This window comes from Pleuronectes platessa, chromosome 3 (assembly GCF_947347685.1).
Source record: "Pleuronectes platessa chromosome 3, fPlePla1.1, whole genome shotgun sequence".
NCBI classification, from domain to species: Eukaryota; Metazoa; Chordata; class Actinopteri; order Pleuronectiformes; family Pleuronectidae; genus Pleuronectes; species Pleuronectes platessa.
Window position 1 is genome coordinate 14,337,207 of NC_070628.1, and position 19,359 is coordinate 14,356,565.

A 19,359-nucleotide genomic window follows, 5' to 3' on the forward strand; every position below is an offset into this window, starting at 1 on the left:
GGGGCCTTTGAAATGTTTATCCTTTTGTGACTCGCTCGCTGTCTATAGGGGGAGAAAAACAAAGCGGAATCAAAAGCTCTCGGAGTGAGACGTGAAGCCAGGCTTATGCCGGACAAATGCCCGTGATTCAGATTAGCTCCTTTTGTTGGTGCGCTCGTGCTGTCGATGTTCATTGCTTTCCACTGCTAGGGCCCAAAACAGTCATCTCTTATAATATCCATGACAGCAGCCATTGTTAAGACAGATGCAAACAGGATGGTGGCGCACAAGCGGCCTTCTGTGAGTAAACGGGCCCATACATATGCATGCCTGCTATTTAGATGGCATTTACTGCCCATTCTGTGGGTATATGAGCTCTTGGACTGATAGTGTGCGTGTCAGGAACAGCCTTTTCCCACCCACCGCCATTGTGCATTAAGGCTGACCAGAGGAGGCTGAACAATGGCCGCACTGTGGGTGCCAGTGTACGAGGGAGTAAAAGTGAGGATGAGGCTAAAGATACGTGGTCTTCTACACGAGGAGGCCGGACACGCACAAACAGACACAACCTCCCTGTTGAGAGTGATTAGGAGTGCTGCTGTGAACAATAGACTGAGTCAATAAAGGACCTCGGAGACGACCGGATATACGAGAGCAAGGTCTCTATCCAACCACCACCACCACCCCCATCCCCCAGGTTTTCTTTTTATCCTGTTTACCTCTTCTCTATCTCCCACTCTATGTGTCCCCATTGCTCTTTCCCCTCCCTCTTTCCCCAACTATTGCATTTGTCGTGTCTGACTCAGCTCACTCCATGTATCACTCATTTTCCTGTTGTCTCCGTCCTCCTCTCTCTCTCTCTCTCTCTCTTGCTCTCTCTGTCTCTCATACACTCCGTCTCCATGTCTCCGCGGCGCTCCTGTCTTTTGTGAAAATGGGCGGACGGGCTGAGCTGACACGGGCTGACACGGCGGAGCGCCACAGCAAACTGAAATCCATCCTGTCAGTTTCGAATCAGTGTCACTCATTCTACACGGTTAAAGATAGCTTTGCCTAATGTGTTGTCAGATACAAACAAACAATCTCATGGACCTGGGCTCTCACACACACACACACAGACACACACACACACACACACATACGAAAGCTATACATTTACACTCAGTTTTACAAACACTTTCACATCCAACGTCCAACGCTCACCTACACAGAAATATGACCTAAAACAGGTACTACAGCCTGTGTATCAGTATTAGATATTTATGAGTGTGAGTGTGTGTGTGTGTGTGTGTGTGTTTGGGGGTTAGTCAGTGAACCCCATCTCAGCCCTATCACCCCGTGTGACAGACACAGTGCCACAGAAATGTCTCGGGGCGCCTCGCCCAATGTCTTGACAATAGTCTCAGTGTTGGTGAGTGACAGAGAGTGACTCGGGGGACACAGAGAGGGCGTTATACTGGGTAGACGACACACACGCGCACACACACAAAAACAGTCACAGACACACACACATTAAAGACGGGAAGACAGTGCACTCTTTCTCTCCCCCTATGCTGTTCCTCATTCCCTCTCTCCTTGACGTACAGAGACTCAATCATTTTCACACTCTTGTCTCTTTTTACGCTGAGGAAAAACATAAAACAACTGGCCCTCCACTCTCTCGCTCTCTCCTCTCTCTCTCTTTTTCTGTGTGTGTGTGTGTGTGTCAGTGTGCGTGCGTGTTTGTGTGTGTGTGTGCGCATGTGCAAATGCAGACTGTATAATTAATATGGCTCTCATTTTCTTTGAGCTATGAAGTATGCTTTTGGTACGCAAACAGACTTCTTGCATTTGTGTGTGTGCATGTGTGACAACGTGTGTGTGTGTGTGTGTGTGTGTGTTTGTGCGTGTGCCGTTGGATTCACCAGAGACGGAGTGCAGAGTCGCACCATCGAGCGAAAGTAGAAAGGAGGAGAGTTAATGAGAAAGTAGGGGGGGGGAGAATCAAGCCTGTTCCCATTGATAACCTCACTACACACTTCAAGCATATATATATATATATATATATATATACGTGTACGTCCCCGTTGGAAATCATGGTTCAGCGCTGAGGTTACATTGACAGTGAAGCCGTATCTTAGAGAATCAGAGTGTCGAGCCTTTGCTGAGGAGTCACACTGATTATCATGCGACTCCTGGCATTTAAAAAAAAAAATGTTTAAATATGCAAATCATTCCACAGCTACTGCAGTAAAATGGTAAAGCTGCAGCAGAAAACGTAATGTTTGCTGCATACTAAAACAACAGGTATATACCGCACTCATTAATTATAATAAGTACCGCACTAATTCATTGTAATTAACGCTCTCCTATAATCGTTAATATAAAAATGTATGTGGACTTCGGTACCATAAAGGGGATTTATGGATTTCGGGGGATGTGAAGTAAACATAAAATTGTTTATAATCTTTGTCAGTGAGGACATTCAAAAGCCACAAAGTTTCCTTTCTTTGCTTACATTTCATCCAGTGTGTTTATCTTTAGTTTAGCTTGATTCTTTTCTGGTTATTTGTCTCTATTGAGCAATTCATTATTTGATGACAAGAAATTATTATTTATTTTATCCAACTGAGAGTCCAGAACCCAAAGAAATGCAGTTTCAATGGAAATTGAAGGAAATTCTGAAACTGCAAATACATTTTGGGCATTTTGCTTAAAATTGACCAAATGGTTGCTGTTTGAGTTTTTAATCCGATAATCAATTAGTCAGATAATTGTCATGGCAGCTGCACTGCTGTGAAAACTGTGCATCTCTAAAGGGAGGATTTTTTGTCAACAGCCTTGTTTTCAGCTTTTTAAGCCTAATTTTCTAACTAATTGATCCTCTACTTTATCCCCATGAGGTTGTTTTGACGGGACAGCAGTAAGACGCCCGATGTTCTATATGTTCTGTTTGCATAACTTAAGTTAAAACACTGCAAAGCTCAAAGTTTGACTGAGGCACTTTGTAGACGCAAACCGCCAGCTAATGTCTAAGTGAGGTCGTGCTGTGTGTAAATTGGTTTCCTAACAATCTAGAGCCCAGACTCACATTCTACATAAAGCCCCATATGGGAGTAGAGGAATGAATTATTAAACCATTCATAACGACCGTGCCATTTGAGAGTAACACAGCTTTGTAAAAGTCACGCAGAGCCAATTTCCTGCAGAAGCGACTCAACACGCGCACTGGAAATGACACCGGGGCTCTTTGATATTCAGTCAGAATTTTAGTCAATAATTTCGGATTCATGTTTGATCATCCCTGAAAACCGCGGCTGCTGCTTTGTGTCAGTGATCTCTGCTCACTTCAAAATCTGTCCGTGTGCGTGGAGCGGCGGTCGACTCTAGCCTTTCAGAAAACTCCGAAAAAAAAGGTTGGGGGAGAAAAAGAAGCACCATTGGAGGGATCAGGTTGAGGTGAAATTGTCGATTCAACGTGTTTTTTTGACGGAAGGCTCCCTGCGTCGGCTCTGCTGGATTTAAAAGGGCCGTCGTCAGCAGAGGCCGGCATTAAGAAACACTCTCGCGCATCAAATTCTAATCAAAGCCTGCTCTTTTTGAACAGCCGTGAAAGCTTTCATGTTAACACGACACCGCGACCGAAGCTTTATTCACACTTTTAAAAAAAGCGGCTGACCGGTCAATGGGCGTGCGCCTGTGCCTGCGACGCACAATGCGACATATCGGTGTCAACACACACTCTATCCGTGCCTCTCATTTTACCGCCGCTACTGTGTGACAACCCCGACCGTGCATAAATTGTCTGTGATCCCTGCTGTACACCTGGGCGTGCACGTGTTTGTGTGTGTGTGTGTGTATGCGCGCACACTGGGATGTTTATATTTTCCAAACCATATCAGGTTGTCGGCTCAGATGTGAGTATTTTCTTTTATCCGGGCCAATTAGAGGTTGCCATTTCATCTCCGTGGAAACCTGTTTGGGGCCCTAATTGGCAGATAGATTTGCATGACTTTGGTTGCAATTTTTTTTCTTCTTTGTGCTCGTGTTTAAGTTTGTGTGTGTGTGTGTGTGTGTGTGTGTGTCTGTGGATCTGAGTAATGCTTAATATGAGTGTTTGTTGTTTTGGTTTACTTGGTTTCATCTCATCCTTTTTTTCTCAAGTGCATTTAGTTGCTATCTTCATATTATCTCTGTATTTGTGAAACAGGAGATGAGAGCCTCTGAAATAATGCATGTCCCACTCGTACCTGCGCAGCGTCGACCCACTACCAACCCTCTTTACGGTAATACCCTGCAATTACTGCGCTGTATATATCAGGAGCACTGATGCTTTTAAGTGCAGTTTAATTCATCAAAGTTCTGTTTGTTTTTTTGCGTGTCCGCGGGTAGACGGGTGAAAAACCCCGTGCCTATATATAATGGATGATGTCGGGCGGTGGAAGGTGTTTATTTGTAATGTCTACGGCAGGGAGTTAAAAGTGGAGTGGCTGATCGTGAAGTCTGAGTGAGAGTCACACAGGTCAAACTATTTTAATGCCTCTGTTTGAATGCACCGGAGGGATTTCTCTCCAGCAGCTCCACCGGTTAGTTCTTGTAGAGTTCAGCTACGTACCTGCGTGTGTGTGTGTGTGTGTGTGTGTGTGTGTGTGTGTGTGTGTGTGTGTGTGTGTGTGTGTAAAGGTAGGCGTCTCTTATCTGGTCTATTTCTGACATGAACAGGCAAGGGCAGCTCAAAGAGGATCAGAACACGCGCACACACACACGCACACACATACGTGCACACCGAACACTAAGAGAGGCTTGGGTCAGTGGTATAATATGGAGCATCGCTGTCGGCAGAGGCCTGCCCACTCACATTTATGTAACTTCTGCGATAGGGCAGGTAGAAAGCTCTCTTTTTTCTCTTTCTCACACACACACAAACACACACTCATATATACACACCCTCTACTCTCTATCTCCTTCTTTCTCTATGCTCCCTCCTTCAGTTCTGCACCCCTGGGCGATACCTAAGAATGCATTCCCATGTTTTAGCTTCTCATCCCCCGCTACCACTCACTGAACCATCGTCTTTTCTTCCCCTCCCTTCATTTCCCCTCATCTCCATCCCGAACTCTCCTAGCCCCATCTCCGCCCCCTTCCTCCCCCACCACCGCCTCCCCCGTCTCCTTGCTCAGCCATGGGTACTGACCAGGAATGTCTTCTCTCCTCTTCCACTAATTTTGCATCTCTTCCTCCCTCTTTCTCTCCAATCTCCATGTTGATCTTTTCGATTTATCTATCTTCCACCAACAATTCCAAAACAGATGGTTACACCTAGCCCGGGGCGGAAAAAAACATTGGCTCCGGACTACAGAGCTGCCAGGGCCAGTCTTTCGCGCTCACGCAAGATCTAATAAGCTGATATCCGGCGAGAAAAATGTGCTCTAATTCGCCAGTGGCAAAAATGCATAAACCATATTGCACAGTGCAGTTCTTCACACCTTAGGCTTGTTCCTTGGTAGCATGCTTACTTTTATCCAATCCGGAAAAAAATGTAAAGCAAAGATTAAAGCTGATTTTAACTACAGTCTCAAAACAGAGGAAGAGGAGGAAGGGGGGGGGAGGGAAATTGAGAGGGTTGTTAGGAGCCATTTGTAAAATTTAGGGGAAAAAACTGGTAAGTGTTATTAAAAAAGAAGTTCTGGAACCATTAAAAAAGGCGCTTTGAAAAGATGGGTCCAGATGGAGTGTGATGAAAAGAGATGAAACCACTTAGGGAGAACAGAGAGATCAATCAGAGGGGAGACAGACGGAGGAGGATGTGGGTGTGTGTGTGGTGGGCGAGGGAGACATTGGGGATGGAGGGTTGGAAAGAGAGACACTTTTTTATTGGATGAGCTACAGAGGACTCAGAAGGAGACGGCACAGGTGACTGGTCTTTTTAAAACATTCAATCATCCATAATCGGCTGCTTTTTTCTTGTCATCCTTATTTTCTACAAGGAAACAGGGGATGGGAGCCTCTGAGAGTCTGTTTTAAAGTTTGCGTGTTCCGATCTGTTCCTAATCTGTACTGTCAGAATAATGAGGGGCGTGGTTAGCTCTGCACTGTTGGTTAATTGGAGACTCTAAAGCTCCTTTTCCACTGGTCGAAACAAAACACCAACAAATGGTAACATCTGGCAACCCGGGTCAAGACTCTGCAGTAAACAGGTTTTTATCAGCTTCAGCTCCGATCCACAGGAACAGAAGCAAACCTTGCTACTGTCAATTGGAAAGGTATGAATTCCGCTTTTATCAGGTTTGGTTTAAAAAGAAACACGTATACCTGCTGTTTGTGGTGTAAAAGAGGGATAAATATTCTGTGTGTGTGAGTGTGAATGTTTGTTTTTGAAAGTTTGCCCCTGCGATACGCTGGTATAGCCCGCGCCCAACGTCAGCAGGGATTGGCTCCTGCTCCCCCTGTGACCTTTGAAGGATAAGCTGCATAGATTAATGGATGGATGTCTTTACTCTCTTGCAGTGAAAACTTGATTTTGAAAAATAAATAATAAATGGGTAGATAATTAAAATAGCAAGCAGGCGTCTGACTGCGTGCTCGTAGACTCCTGACAAGGTCTCTGAGAGGTGAGGTTTGGGAAACAGAGTGTCCACAAAAAAAGAGGAGAGGACATTAATCAGCTTGCTCGGAGCCGCTAAACAATCAGTGGCTGTTTACGTCGGCGGGTCACGTGACAGGGAGACAGCTGCTGGTAGCTTTGAGATCCCAGACAGATGTTTGACTAATGATGTCACCAGGTACGACCTGATTCATTATTCAACAGCACTTCAACACGTGATGCATAAATCTGCATAAAACCAGCGAAGGACGGGATTAGAGCCTGAAAATATTGATTTTGAGATAATTAAAAAAAACATATTGAGCGTCAAGCACAGACCTGAGTACATAAACTTTCCGGGAAAAAATGTCCACAGACAGAAACTTCAATATACAAGCTTAGAGATAAGTTCAAGGTCAATCCCCCTAATATAATAAAAAATCCCTCACGTGCAGCCCCCTGAGCCGACAGCTGTGACATCCACCCGCGAGATAAACAGGTTGAAAATCCCTTTACCCCTGTTCAGCTGGATTCAGCTGCAGTTTTGACCCAGTCCTACTCGATTCCATTCAGTTTGAATTATTCAATTGAGCCGAGTTGGGCTGGGTCCAGTTCAATCCAAAATCCATTCAAGTCAATTTAATTCAAACCGGCTCAATACCACTTAATGCACTGAAGATTCTTTTGTGTAGGTGGATAAAACCAGTCGCAGGGCTACTAAGCTGTCTGGAAATCCCTGTCTAGTGCAAGAGCGAGAGCTTTTGTTTAGCAATGTTGAGTAAAATTGCTCAACCCACAGACAGCCATTAAGGTAATGCTGCGAGGCAGATGAGCCCAACGCAGGGACGCACAATGCAGAGCGGAGTCTTCAAGAAGGAGATAAAAAGAGGCACCTCGGAGAGATGCTTGCTACGCAGGTCTTTGTGTGCGCTCGAGTGTCTGAGCGTGTCAGAGAGTTGGGAGAGAGTGTGTTCGCGGGCCTCCGCGGGCGTGTGCGATTCTCGGAGATGTGCCCCGGACGCGTGCACGTGCTTCAATCCAGAGGGAGTGGAGGAAGCAACTGATGTAAGAGCCGGGAAACTTTCCTCGCCGCGATGGTGTGTCATCATATTCTTATCAGAGTTTGTCTGCTGGTGGTGAAAAGTGTATATGCATAAGGATCTGGGAGGGGGGGGGGGGGGGGGGGGTGTAATTATGTGCTATTATGCACACACACACACTGGGCATGTCTGTGTGTGTTAGAACCACACGTCTGACACCGGCTGCCGTGTGCCTTGGCGTGTCTGTGCGTGCATGTGTGGGAAAGACATTCCCGCATTCCTGCAATTTCACAGGGAGCTTGAAACAGAGCAGAAGGGAGGAGTTGTTAACACTCAGTAACATTATCAGCTAAACAGCCTGTCGGTATTATCTAGTGCAGACAGTGGGGGGGGACTTCCAATCACATTCCAGCTCTGAGTGACCTTGATGAGCGACGAAACAGTCGACTTCTCCCTCATCCCTCTGATTCTCTCCTGGCTCTGTCTTTCTGACTTCTGGACGGGACGATGGAAACACAAACACACACACACAAGTAGTGCAGCTCCCCCCCCCCCCCCCCCTCCCCCCCCTCTTCGCAGGATGCAGTCAGCCACGGCGCGTCCATCAATTGAAAAGGTTTAGACAGCGCTCACAGCCCAATTCACAATCAGTGAGAAGTAAAGGGGGAGAAAATAGAGTGTGGTCCGTTGTTACAGAGCTTTCACATCCACCATAATTGGCACGGTTGAAATAGAATCTGGTGATAAAGTGATGGGGGGGGGGTTTGATCTCCACGTCTGTATATGACCACCTGCTTTCATATGACGAAAGTCTGAGTCACGTGATGACTGAGAATGACTGAGAGAAGCACCTGGACCAGGTGTGTGGACGAAACAACTGTGAAGTGAACTTGAGACAAAATGTGGCTCATTTAGATTTGTGACTTCTGATCGTAGCAAATGACACATAATTACATTTTAACTTAATCTATCTTCTTATCTTAAGTCTATTTGGTAACACAAATGTTTACGCTTTGGACATTAAAAACGAAACCATTCATGATGATAGTACAATAGATGAGGTCCAGTTTTAACGCCCTCAACCGATTAAACGTACATGGGTACTTGGGTTTGAACATTGTTGGGACATTTTGGAAGAAGTATTCTATCTTTAAGGATCTCTTCTCACCACCGGAGGAGACGATGACACCAAATGTTTCATTCAAAGTGATTCCATGTTTGTAATTATTTTGTAACACAGTAAGTTAAACACAACACGGACAAGAGCATCAACCGCCCTGGTGTAAAGTGTTTTTCTTTCTTCTGGACCGATGGCACTGATCTGAGTGTGAAAGCACCTCGGAGCACAGCGCGAAGCCACGGCATGAATATGATCCTGGTCAAGCAGAAAATCAATGTTTACAGGCCGAGCATGTGTTCCCCCTCCACATCAGAGAGTCTAACACAAACATGCATTTGTCTCCATTTTCCAATGTGTGTACCGTTCTCCATCTCCTCTCATCATCTACACCGCTCTCTGTCTCTCTCTCTCCTGCTTCTCTCTGTTCGGCTCCTGTTCCCTCTCTGATGCCCGCTGACTCCTCCCCGTCCCCTCTGCTCGCTCTTTGTCTCCAGGTCACTAGATCGGTTTTCAGTCTGCCACGCAGGGTGATCCCCACTTTGGTTACCTCGTCCTTCTCACCTCTCGCCTACCCCACCTACTCACCTCTCCACCAACTCACAGCGCGAGCATATGGCCAGCAGCATGGCATGAACTCACCGCGGCTTTAATAAATGCATCAGTGCGCTGTGGTATCATCATGACAGGGGTCATGGGTCGGTTACAGTGTGAGTGTGTAATGGAGAGAAGAGGAGGGATGATGGGGGTGGATATATGTGTGTGTGTGTGTGTGTGTTTCTGTTTGTTGCTGATTGACAGTGCCTTCGCCTCGATGACCCTAATACACGCCGCATGTTATCGCAGGAGGTGCGTGCGCGGATACGTTCATGTGGCGTGACGGTGCGCACACCGAGGAGTTTGGGTCTATGACAGACGCTCATAATATTTAATCCTGGAGGGATTTCGTTGAAATGAAAAGCTGCTTTTCAATTTTATAATCCAGTAGACCTAATCTCTGCCCGCGCCTGTCCATACAGTCCAATTAGATGAACAAGACTGGCCAGATGATTCCTGCTCACCACAAACTCATCTCCATACCCCGTCCTTGCTGTGTCAAAACGCTGTGGCGTCATAAAGTGGTCGGCCATCGACCTTCACCGAGCGGTGCAGAACTGTGCAATGCGCAAAAAACTGTGCCGTCAACCCACCTGTTTCTGCTGCAGTCTTGGCCTCGTTAACGTGGCATTGATTAGACTGTGTGTGTGTGTGTGTGTGTGAGAGTGTGTATGAGTGTGTGAGTAGGTGTGTCTGGTTTGATTCAGCCTTTGTGGCACCACACACACACACACAACGGCCGCGTCCAGAGGAAAAGAGAAAGTGCACACTACAGTAAAAGAAGAAGTGGCACTAGTGAAAAGCGCTGAGTCGATTCATTCTCAGAGGTCGGCGTGGCGCACGGAAGGTGCAAAGGCGACTGTGGCGAGGTGTTGAGATTTATGGCCCAGCGTACGGGCGAAGGAAGCAGGCGGACGACAGAAGGGAACAGAGGGAGGGAGTCCAGAGGTGAGAAGAAAGAGAAGAAAGAGAAGGCGCAAAGTGATCAAGATCATCAAGATAGGTTACACACTGCGATAAGAACAACACAAAAAAAAGAAAACTAATATAATGTTGAGGCTGGTTGACAGAGGACAGAACAACAGTGTCCTGTTATGTGTGACTGTGTGTGGGTGGTGGTGGTGGTGGTGGGTGGTGGTGGTAACAGGGCAGAATGAGGCCACTTTGCCCATATTGACTGCAGTGCCATGTGACTGCTGTGATCATTAATGTGTCCTGATGCCAATGGGTATCCTGATGACCCACATCTCAGCAGTCCACTCTCTCTCTGGCTGCCACCCAAGCTAGACCCCCCACCCCTCTCTCTCTCTGTCTCTCTCTTTCTCTCTCGCCGTGCTCGTTCTCTCTGCTCCCTTTCCCATTTTTTATTTTTTTATTTTTGTAAGCATTAGGCTCTGGTATCGAAAGTCAATACTTCTCCAGTAACGACCAAAATGTGTCTGTGGGACAGAGTATTGACTGTTTTGAATCGGAATGAACACATACATTTACTTAGGCAGAGTTCTTTCCCTGCTACTTGAATTTAGACGACTTAAGCTTTTCTGTTCAACCAAAATTGTTTTTTGTAGAAGCTGCACCAAATTTCACACACCCATAGATACCAGTCCCCTTAATATTCCAGACATTTTTCATCGAGGTGCATGAATTTGTTTGCCTGAGAAAATGTTGACAAACTTTCTATGTTAAAGGATAAAGCCAATTTGAAGGAAAAAGAATTGGAACCGCTTGATTTGGATCAACACCAAAATATGTATTCTTCCCTGATCCATACCGCATCCTTCCACCAAGTTCCATGGAAATCTGTGCAGTTGTTTTTGTGTTATCTTGCTTACAAACACAAAAAATCAACCAACAAACAAAGGGACAGGGGTGAAAATATACCTCTTTACCTCTGTGGCGGATGTATAAGGGGAGAGAAGCCCCGTTTTGTACCAACAATGTAGGTATTATGGCACTTTTATTGAAAAGTTTCAAAAGATTCCAATCCCTAATCCACAGACAAAAGATACACTTTCATTCCTCAATCCTCAATTTTCTGCTCTTTCTTTTCTCTGCTCACACCGCCGGTGTTATGTTATTGCTCCTCTCCCTTGCACATATCTTTATCCCTCTCTTCCCCTTCAGTTAACCTCTATCTCTCAGTCCCATTTCGTGCTCTCTTGAGTATACAGCCCCTTATTATTTGACTCTTCCCCCTCCTCTCCTGCTTGTATGGATATCCTCCCTCAAAACCTAGTATATATATATGTGTGTGCGTATATATATATATAATGCTCAACCACGTATGGTCAACTGTAACAGCTGAAAACAACTGACGTCATTGAATATCTGCAATGTGTCTCGTATCAGCCGCTTTCAGCCCTCAATCTGTTTGCTTCTCCTCCTCCCTGTGTTCAAATATACCAGACTTTATTGCAGCCAAATTTCCAATAAAGCCGCTCTGGTGAATGTATCTTTCAGTTTTCTCTTGTCAGACAACAAAAGAACAAGGATGAAATAACGAGTGAATCATCGCTCCTAAATACTAAATACCCAGTAGTCAGCTCCCACCGTTTCCAAGCTGCTGCTCTGCACTGCTCACATCCTCATTTTTTTACCACAAGGTCATCTGACAATGTCACTGTGCGCTGAAGTGATAATGTTGGGATTTGGCTTCATCTACGTGTAAAATAACTACTCAGAGAGAAACGGGAGGGAGACAGCTCACCGACCTATGTCAGCAGCCATGCGGCAAGTGTGATGGGGCACAGACGTGAGGCTGAGGAGGGAAATCCTGACCTCGTGCTGGCAGGGCAGTGCTGGTGACTCTCTTCTATGTTTGTCAAGAAGTTCCTGGATATGTTCCGCCACATGACTTGATCACTGCACCAAATTTGACACAAATATCAGTCCCTTTGCTAAACCAGATTTTTTTTCCATCAAGATCCATTAATCATTCTCTGAGAAATCAATGAAAATGCTGAAAGAACGCTCTATCTCACAATGTCCGGAACAGGATCTTCACCAAACATGTAATTTGTTCTTCCCTTGCCCATGCCACATTGTTCCAAGAACAGTCAGGGGGTGAAAACATCCTGCAAAATCACTCCACATTGGTGGAGGCTGGTCATAGGACACTTAGAGCAAGGGACTACGGGAAAACTCCGACATTTGTGCTTGTAGAGTTGACAGTTGCCAAAAATGTCCAACTGACTTCACTGAGCTCTTTTCGTGAGCTCTCCATCACGTTTCACCTCAAGTTTACCTGTGTTTCCATTCCCTCTTGTTTGTCCCCTGTTTGCACGTTAGTCCAGTCTGTGTGTGTTTCTCTAGATACCTGCTCATGCTAAGTCTCCCACACACCTGAGATGCCAATTGGCAGATCAACCCACTCATCAGCTTCAGTATTTCAACTCTGGATCTTTCTTCCAGGACTCACCATGTTGTTCAGTCACCTCACTTTTACAAACCATACAGCCACACTTAGTTTCCTCTACTGTTTTCTAGTCCGTCTGTTTGCTCCGGTCTTATGCTTTGTTTCCCTGCTTCAGGCTCTTCATCTGACCGCTACTGCCACATTAAACTTGCTGTTAACTTCACATACTCCCTGTCCTGCTTAGGAACATGACTGTTTTGCTTTGCCACATGCCTACATGAGTCAACCGGTCAAACGTCTTCTGCCTCTCTCCACCGCAAACCCCATCGAAGCCCCGTCGTAAGTTTTACAGTTAACAACATTCCAGAGTCTGTGTCCTGTATCCTGAGTCCTATCGTTCAGTTATCCTTTTAAGTGCCACTCCATCGACTCACTAAACTTAAATATGACCCTGCCCCTGCTCACCGTCTCCCCACCCTCACAGCTCACCTTCAGGAGAGAAGAGTTTCCTGGCTCCTGGGCTCCACCCACAGGATGACAGGATTGGTTTTCTTAGGGTTGTGACATCACAAACCCTTACTGTCAGGGGGCCCATTTACACTTACGAGAATTCAAAAGAATGTCGCTGGTCAAAGTTCAGACAAACTCCACAGGAAGTAGATATTTTACTGACCCCCCTCACTTGCACAGGTTGGAAGTGAGATTGGGTGTTAAGGTTCAGAACTGATACAATCATGCATGTCTGACCAGGCCCTTAATCCGTTTTCCATTTCAGACTGGCATTTGTTCACTGCAGTGTAGAAGTAGTAATACTGAGCCATAGTGTTCACTGCTTATCAAAATGTCTTTTCTCATATCAACCGCAAAAGGGGGACAGGCTTACATGTTGAAAAACTAAATTTTTACCACTGGGGGAGTCAAATAGTTTTCTCATCTTGTTGAACTTAGTAAAGTAGCTTTGAAACAGCCCCCCCCCCCCCATCTCATTTACTCCATGGTTCCCCCCCTTCTAACCTCCTTTAATTCTCTCCCACTCCCATCCCGAATTCTGTCAGCGTCCCACTTCCTACACTTACTTGGCGCTTTCACTCGCCACCTATTACTCCCTGTGTCTATCTCTCATTTGCACTCACATATGAAATGCATATGCTTCATGAAATAAGCAGTCCCTGGAGCAGAGAGCGAGGCACCCACCGACACAAACCCGCTCACGTCGCCAAACTGATTCGAGTTAACAAATCCTGACACGAATGTGCGAGCGGCAGTCACACACACACGAGCATCCGAAGACACAAGACACACGCACACAGACATAAACACACACGCACAGTGCTGTGTATAAAAACAAGGGCTGCTGGTTATTTTGGGGGAGGACTGGGGTGGGCCGGGGGTGCACTACCGAGGAGTTAATTACCCCCTACGATCAATAATTCATTAGGCTGTCAGCTTGTGTGTCTGTGCGTCTCTTGTATGTGCGCTGGCATGTTTGGAGTGCGCGTAGGCAAGAACGCCAAACTCTCCCAGTAAGCATTTTCTTTCCCAGGCAACGGCAGATTAAGAGGATTGACTCCGTAATGGATTAACCTCTAGAGTGTGTGAGCGGATGTGTGCGTGTCCCTGTGTGTGTGTGTGTGTGTGTGTGTGTTGCAGGATCAGAGAGCCCATGTATGAATTGATTAGCTTAAGAAGCTCCTCTCCTTCCGTTTTAATGACCACATCAGCACTTTTTCACCACAGGGAGGATAAATGTAGAGCTGTCCGTCAAGGAAACGAGACACCACCCCTTTAAGACGGGTTAGCTGTCACTCAAACATCACTCTTGGGAGCACTCCCCATGGACTAGGGGGAGACCCTGCTGTGTCAGTGTGTCTGCAGTGATAGATGGTGCCTGTGTGTGTGTGTGTGAAAGGGTGAGTAACCATCTCTATGCAGTATTAATTTGTCTTCTGCTTCCAACTGCACTTTCTTGAGCAAACACCAAAGCCATGCGCATCCATTATCCATGCATCTGATTTTGTTTACAGCATAAACATATATGCTGAATAGAAGAAACTTAAAAGGCTGACGAGGGAAAGGGAAACAAAATGACCAATTACCCTGTTGCAAGCAACTATTCGCCCACTCCCTCTGTGTCCTGACTCCAATTGAACTCCTCAGGGGTTTATACTGGTCATCTCGCAACACACAAGCACATACACGTACACAAATACACACACACACATACACACATATACACACACACACACAAGCACACACACATACCCCTACACACATATACACACACTCTGACAGCAGGGTACCATCTCATCGCTCACAGTCTCTGGATGCTGACACCGACACACACAAGTGTTTGAGCGCACACACACTGACTGCTATTTTATGGAGATAAAACAGTGTCTGAAATAGTTGAGATGTTAGCGAGGGTGTGTTGATGCCAACAGGTCAGCAGCTACATGAGAGGAGATGAAGGGGAGGAGGAGGAGAGGGAGGAGGAGGAGGAGGAGAAGGAGGAGGAGAGAGAGAAGACAGGGATCAGAAGACAGAGTGGACTAAGAACGAGAGAGAGATGGAGAAAGAGATGAGTTAGATTTGAATAAAGAGGGGAGAGAGGGAACCAACATTTAGGATCCAAAAAGATAACGTCGACCCAGTCCCTTCCCTTAGCTCCTACCTGTTTGCTGTACTTGTTCCCAGTCTGGCAGCCATAGTCTGAGCACTGGTCGGATCCCAGGGACATTGCATCTGCGTTGCCGCTGCCCCCGCTGCTGCTGCTGCTGGAGCCAGCGCTCCCCACACAACCTCCACTGCCCACAAAGGTGTTGGATGGAGGCAGCTCCTGGACGGCCTGGTGCTTCTTTCCTTCAGCTGGGGGGGAGTGGGGCTGTAGGTTCACTGCAGGGAGAGGTGAGCTGGATTTGTAGTGCCGGGCGAGGTCTGGGCTTGACTGGTGTCGCCTGCCGCCACTCATCCGCGGGCTGCCAGGGTCACCCTCCATAGAACAGTAGCGGGCCGCCAGGCGCTCGCTAGCGCTACTCAAATCCTCCTCATCATCATCATTGGCATGGCGACGCAATCCGTTGACTGTGACGATACCGCTGTAGAGTGATCTGTCCGACTTCCCTCCTCCCGCAGCAGCACCACCGCCGCTTCCGTTACGTTTGTCCCGTCGAGGTTTGCGTCCACGGTCTGATCCTCCTCCACGGCCGGCGTGAGGTTGAGCCCCTGGAGGACTGAAGAAGTCCTCCTCCGGCTCCTTCTTACCGGCCTCGTAGCCGTTCTTGCCCTGAGCACCGCATTGCCGAGCTGTGACAACGAGGAGAATCACCAAGATGACGGCCGCGGCTCCGGCCAGGACGCCGATGGCTACGCTGAGGCGCTGCTTCCCCAGTGAACGCTCACTGTCAGGGTCCCCTGCAATGTCCAGCAGCAGCGGGGCCATCAGGCTTCGGGCCACCTGTGGTGAGAGCGAGAGAGAGAGAAGAACGAGAGAGAGAGAGAGAGAAGATGAAGAGTGAAAGAGGAGAAAGAACAAAAAGAGACAAACAATCAGTTAGAAAAAGTCCAAAACAGGGAGTGAAAAAAGATGACACAGTGGGTGTGAGCCGAGGAGAAACATCAAACAGCATCTTCAACTTAATTAAACTCATCACTGTGTTTTAGTGGAGGAGCTTCCCCATTATTCCCAGACACACAGAGTGTCACTAAATATATAATTGCTCTTGCTTCCTAGTTGCAGCATTTCGAGTTGTGCCTGTGCTTCTCCACTGCTGAGGTCGCATCATCTGCAGCGTTACAGGAGGTGCTGAGGATCATAAAGTGTAAAGCTGATTAAAAGAATAAAAGGGAAGCTTTAGACATTGAGGTCTGGACAGTTAGACGAGGAAAGGTAGGAGAAGAAGTCTATAAATGTATATAATGAAAGGAAAAGAGTAGTGCAGTGTCTCCATCCTCACAATACAAACACATCTTCTGTCCCATCAATGAACAATGTCTCTATTGTAAATGATAGCGTAGACGTGGGTTTGCTTTCACAATTCTTTTTGCACTCAGAATCGAGCGGCTATAAAGATAGAAGACTATACGTGAGCACTGTGGAATGATCTAGAGCCATTTTCTTTCGGTTTATTTTATGGTGTCTGGGTTAGTTGTTCTTTTAAGGATAATAGGTTTTTTGTTTTAATGAAAATCCATCCTAATCCACTTTGATCAATATATATATAGTACTTAAAATATGTTTGTATTTGGGTTTAAGACAGGAGACAAATAACAGTGATATTCCATTATGACACAGACACACACGCATAGACTTGCGGTCAGTGCTTGTACACTAATAAAAGGATCATTACAAGAAAGTGGGCTATGCTGAAGCACAGACACGGCCATTACTGGCTGTGGAGCTGTGTTTGACGGGAGACAATGAGGCTGTGGACTTCAGCGCTGCAGAGCACTGCACCGGGCAGGGTCATGAATCTGAATATAGCCAATCAATACATGGCAACTATACTGGGAAAATCATTATGCAGAGAAAGTGAAAATACAGGAACACACGCACACACACTGATAGGTCAGCGTGCACGTATACACGAGGCACAGCGGAGTGTGGCCTGTCTATTAGCCAGACAACTAATTCCGCAGCCCGGTGACACCTCGTCTCAGAGCTCATACATATGACAACTCCTTTGGCCTGTCAAGGCTGGAAATTATATACTCCTGTAATCCCTGCTGCCTTAACCGCGGTGGGTAATAAGGATCGCAGAGAGAGAGAGAGAGAGAGAGAGAGAGAGAGAGAGAGAGAGAGAGATAGAGAGAGAGAGAGAGAAGCCAAATTTAAGCCCCTCTGGTTCGTGATAACCGGGAGAAAAAAACAATAATAACTACAGTAAAACCTGAAGCAGTAATAATAATACTGGAGAAGTGCTGCTCATACAACTCCACTGTGGAACTTGCTTATTGCATTATCCTAGACGTATTAGGCTTATTCATATAGAGCCACATTATTCACTCTGCACTTCTGGATACCCGCGAGCTAAGAATGGGACTGTTGCATTTCATTGTTTCAGCACCATCTATCTTTGGGTTAACCCTCATTGTTTTTGAGCAAGTTGCGTTGGTTATTTTCCATTATTCTGCTGCCACTGCACTCGGCCTCTGCGGCTCCACTTTCCCCCACAGCACCTTTGTTCTTCTTTTTTTCGCCTGCAGTATTTCTTTTCCATTCTCATTCTGCCGGGCATCTCTCTGGCTTAGCGCATCCATGCATTGTCTGCAGTACTGCCAGTGCAAAACAAAGAGAAAATGGCAAAGTGCTGCCATATGTGCACAAAGTATATGTGATGGATTGCGACAGCCACGTTTGTGCACGGGTATAAATATATGACATGTGGAGACATTAGAAAGTGTAGCGTGTATATGAATGTGTGCATGTGAGAGGTGGTGGTTCCCCGCTGAGTGCAGTATACTCATATAAGCGCAGGTAGGTATAAATTATAGGGGGTTTTAGGGGCACATGCAGGGCGGTCAAGTGTTCGGCAGAATAAGTGCGGCCACCTCTAGCGTCACGTTGGAGCGAATCCTGCTGACGCATCCAAAACTCCCCAGTGGAATCTTGCATTCTGCTGCATGAGCTTTGTTCCGGCTGGACTTAACACCCTCATCTATCTGCTCCACTCGCCAAGAACTCTGTTATCTGTCGATGCGGTGATCAAGAAAAAGAGTTCTCCCTGACCACACTATTGACCCTGGCTTAGAAAGTCCCCAAGTTTAGGCTGTGGTTCGTTCACAGCCCGGCGAAAGCACAGAGAGCTGCAGTATGGTACTGTCAGATATGGGTTATGATAATAAAAAGCAGTCTGCACATATTTTTTTTTAAACTCAGAATTGAGATGATTAAATTGTAAGATTGTGAAAATATTATCACTACCAGTCTTCAACTTCGCAGAACAGTGTACTTATGATGTACAAAGCACATTAAAATCCCTCAGATGGAGGCCGTGTCTCAAATATCACCACTAAACCCCTTGTTCTTCCAGTGCAGCTCAAACTCTGCCGGGTCTCACAGTGTAACCAATTAGCCAACATGTGGCTCACCCGGTTCTGTTGGACAGAAAAGACTGGAGACGTTTTCTGCCGCGGCGCTGCAGCGGTAGCAGCCGATTTCCTCCACTAATTACATCTGGCATCTATCCACCACTCAGTGTGACTTCATTATGAGATGGAGGTATTCTCTCTTCAATGACTTCTACTCAATTATACCGCCTAGTTCCTCCCTACAATCAAACTAAACTATGCATATTATAATCAAAGGCGGCTTTTAAACCGCTCGGACATATTACGCCGTATTGTTCCATTCAATGGCCGCGGTCATTTAGGCACATTGCACTTAATTCCACCTGTCAACACCATTGTACCACCGCTTACCGCTTAAGTGTTCCATTCTAATCCTCAAACCCCCCCCATTGTTCAATTGTTACATTTCATTCTACTCTTAAGCGACAGTGTTATATTCAAAGGGTGTTTTGTTTTCTCGCTAGTGTTCAACCCGTCTATGTAACGGTAAATGGTTTTGTATTTATATAGCACTTTTCTAGTCTTGATGACCACTCAAAGCGCTCTCAGTTGTTTGTCTTTGTCCCAAGAAAACAAAAACTGCTGTGAAACATCATATTTTTTGGGATGCCACTTGCCTCCGTATGCGGTCAGTCAAAACTTG

General features: G+C 46.3%; 1 protein-coding gene across 1 annotated transcript in view; it reads right to left on the reverse strand.

Moving 5' to 3' along the window:
- Window positions 1-19,359, reverse strand: part of pcdh7a (protocadherin 7a) — a 42,534-nt gene that overhangs the window by 17,515 nt on the left and 5,660 nt on the right. Inside the window, exon 3 of the mRNA XM_053419512.1 lies at window positions 15,322-16,104. Coding sequence (XP_053275487.1) covers window positions 15,322-16,104 — 783 coding nt within the window. The remainder of the gene's footprint in view (window positions 1-15,321; window positions 16,105-19,359) is intronic.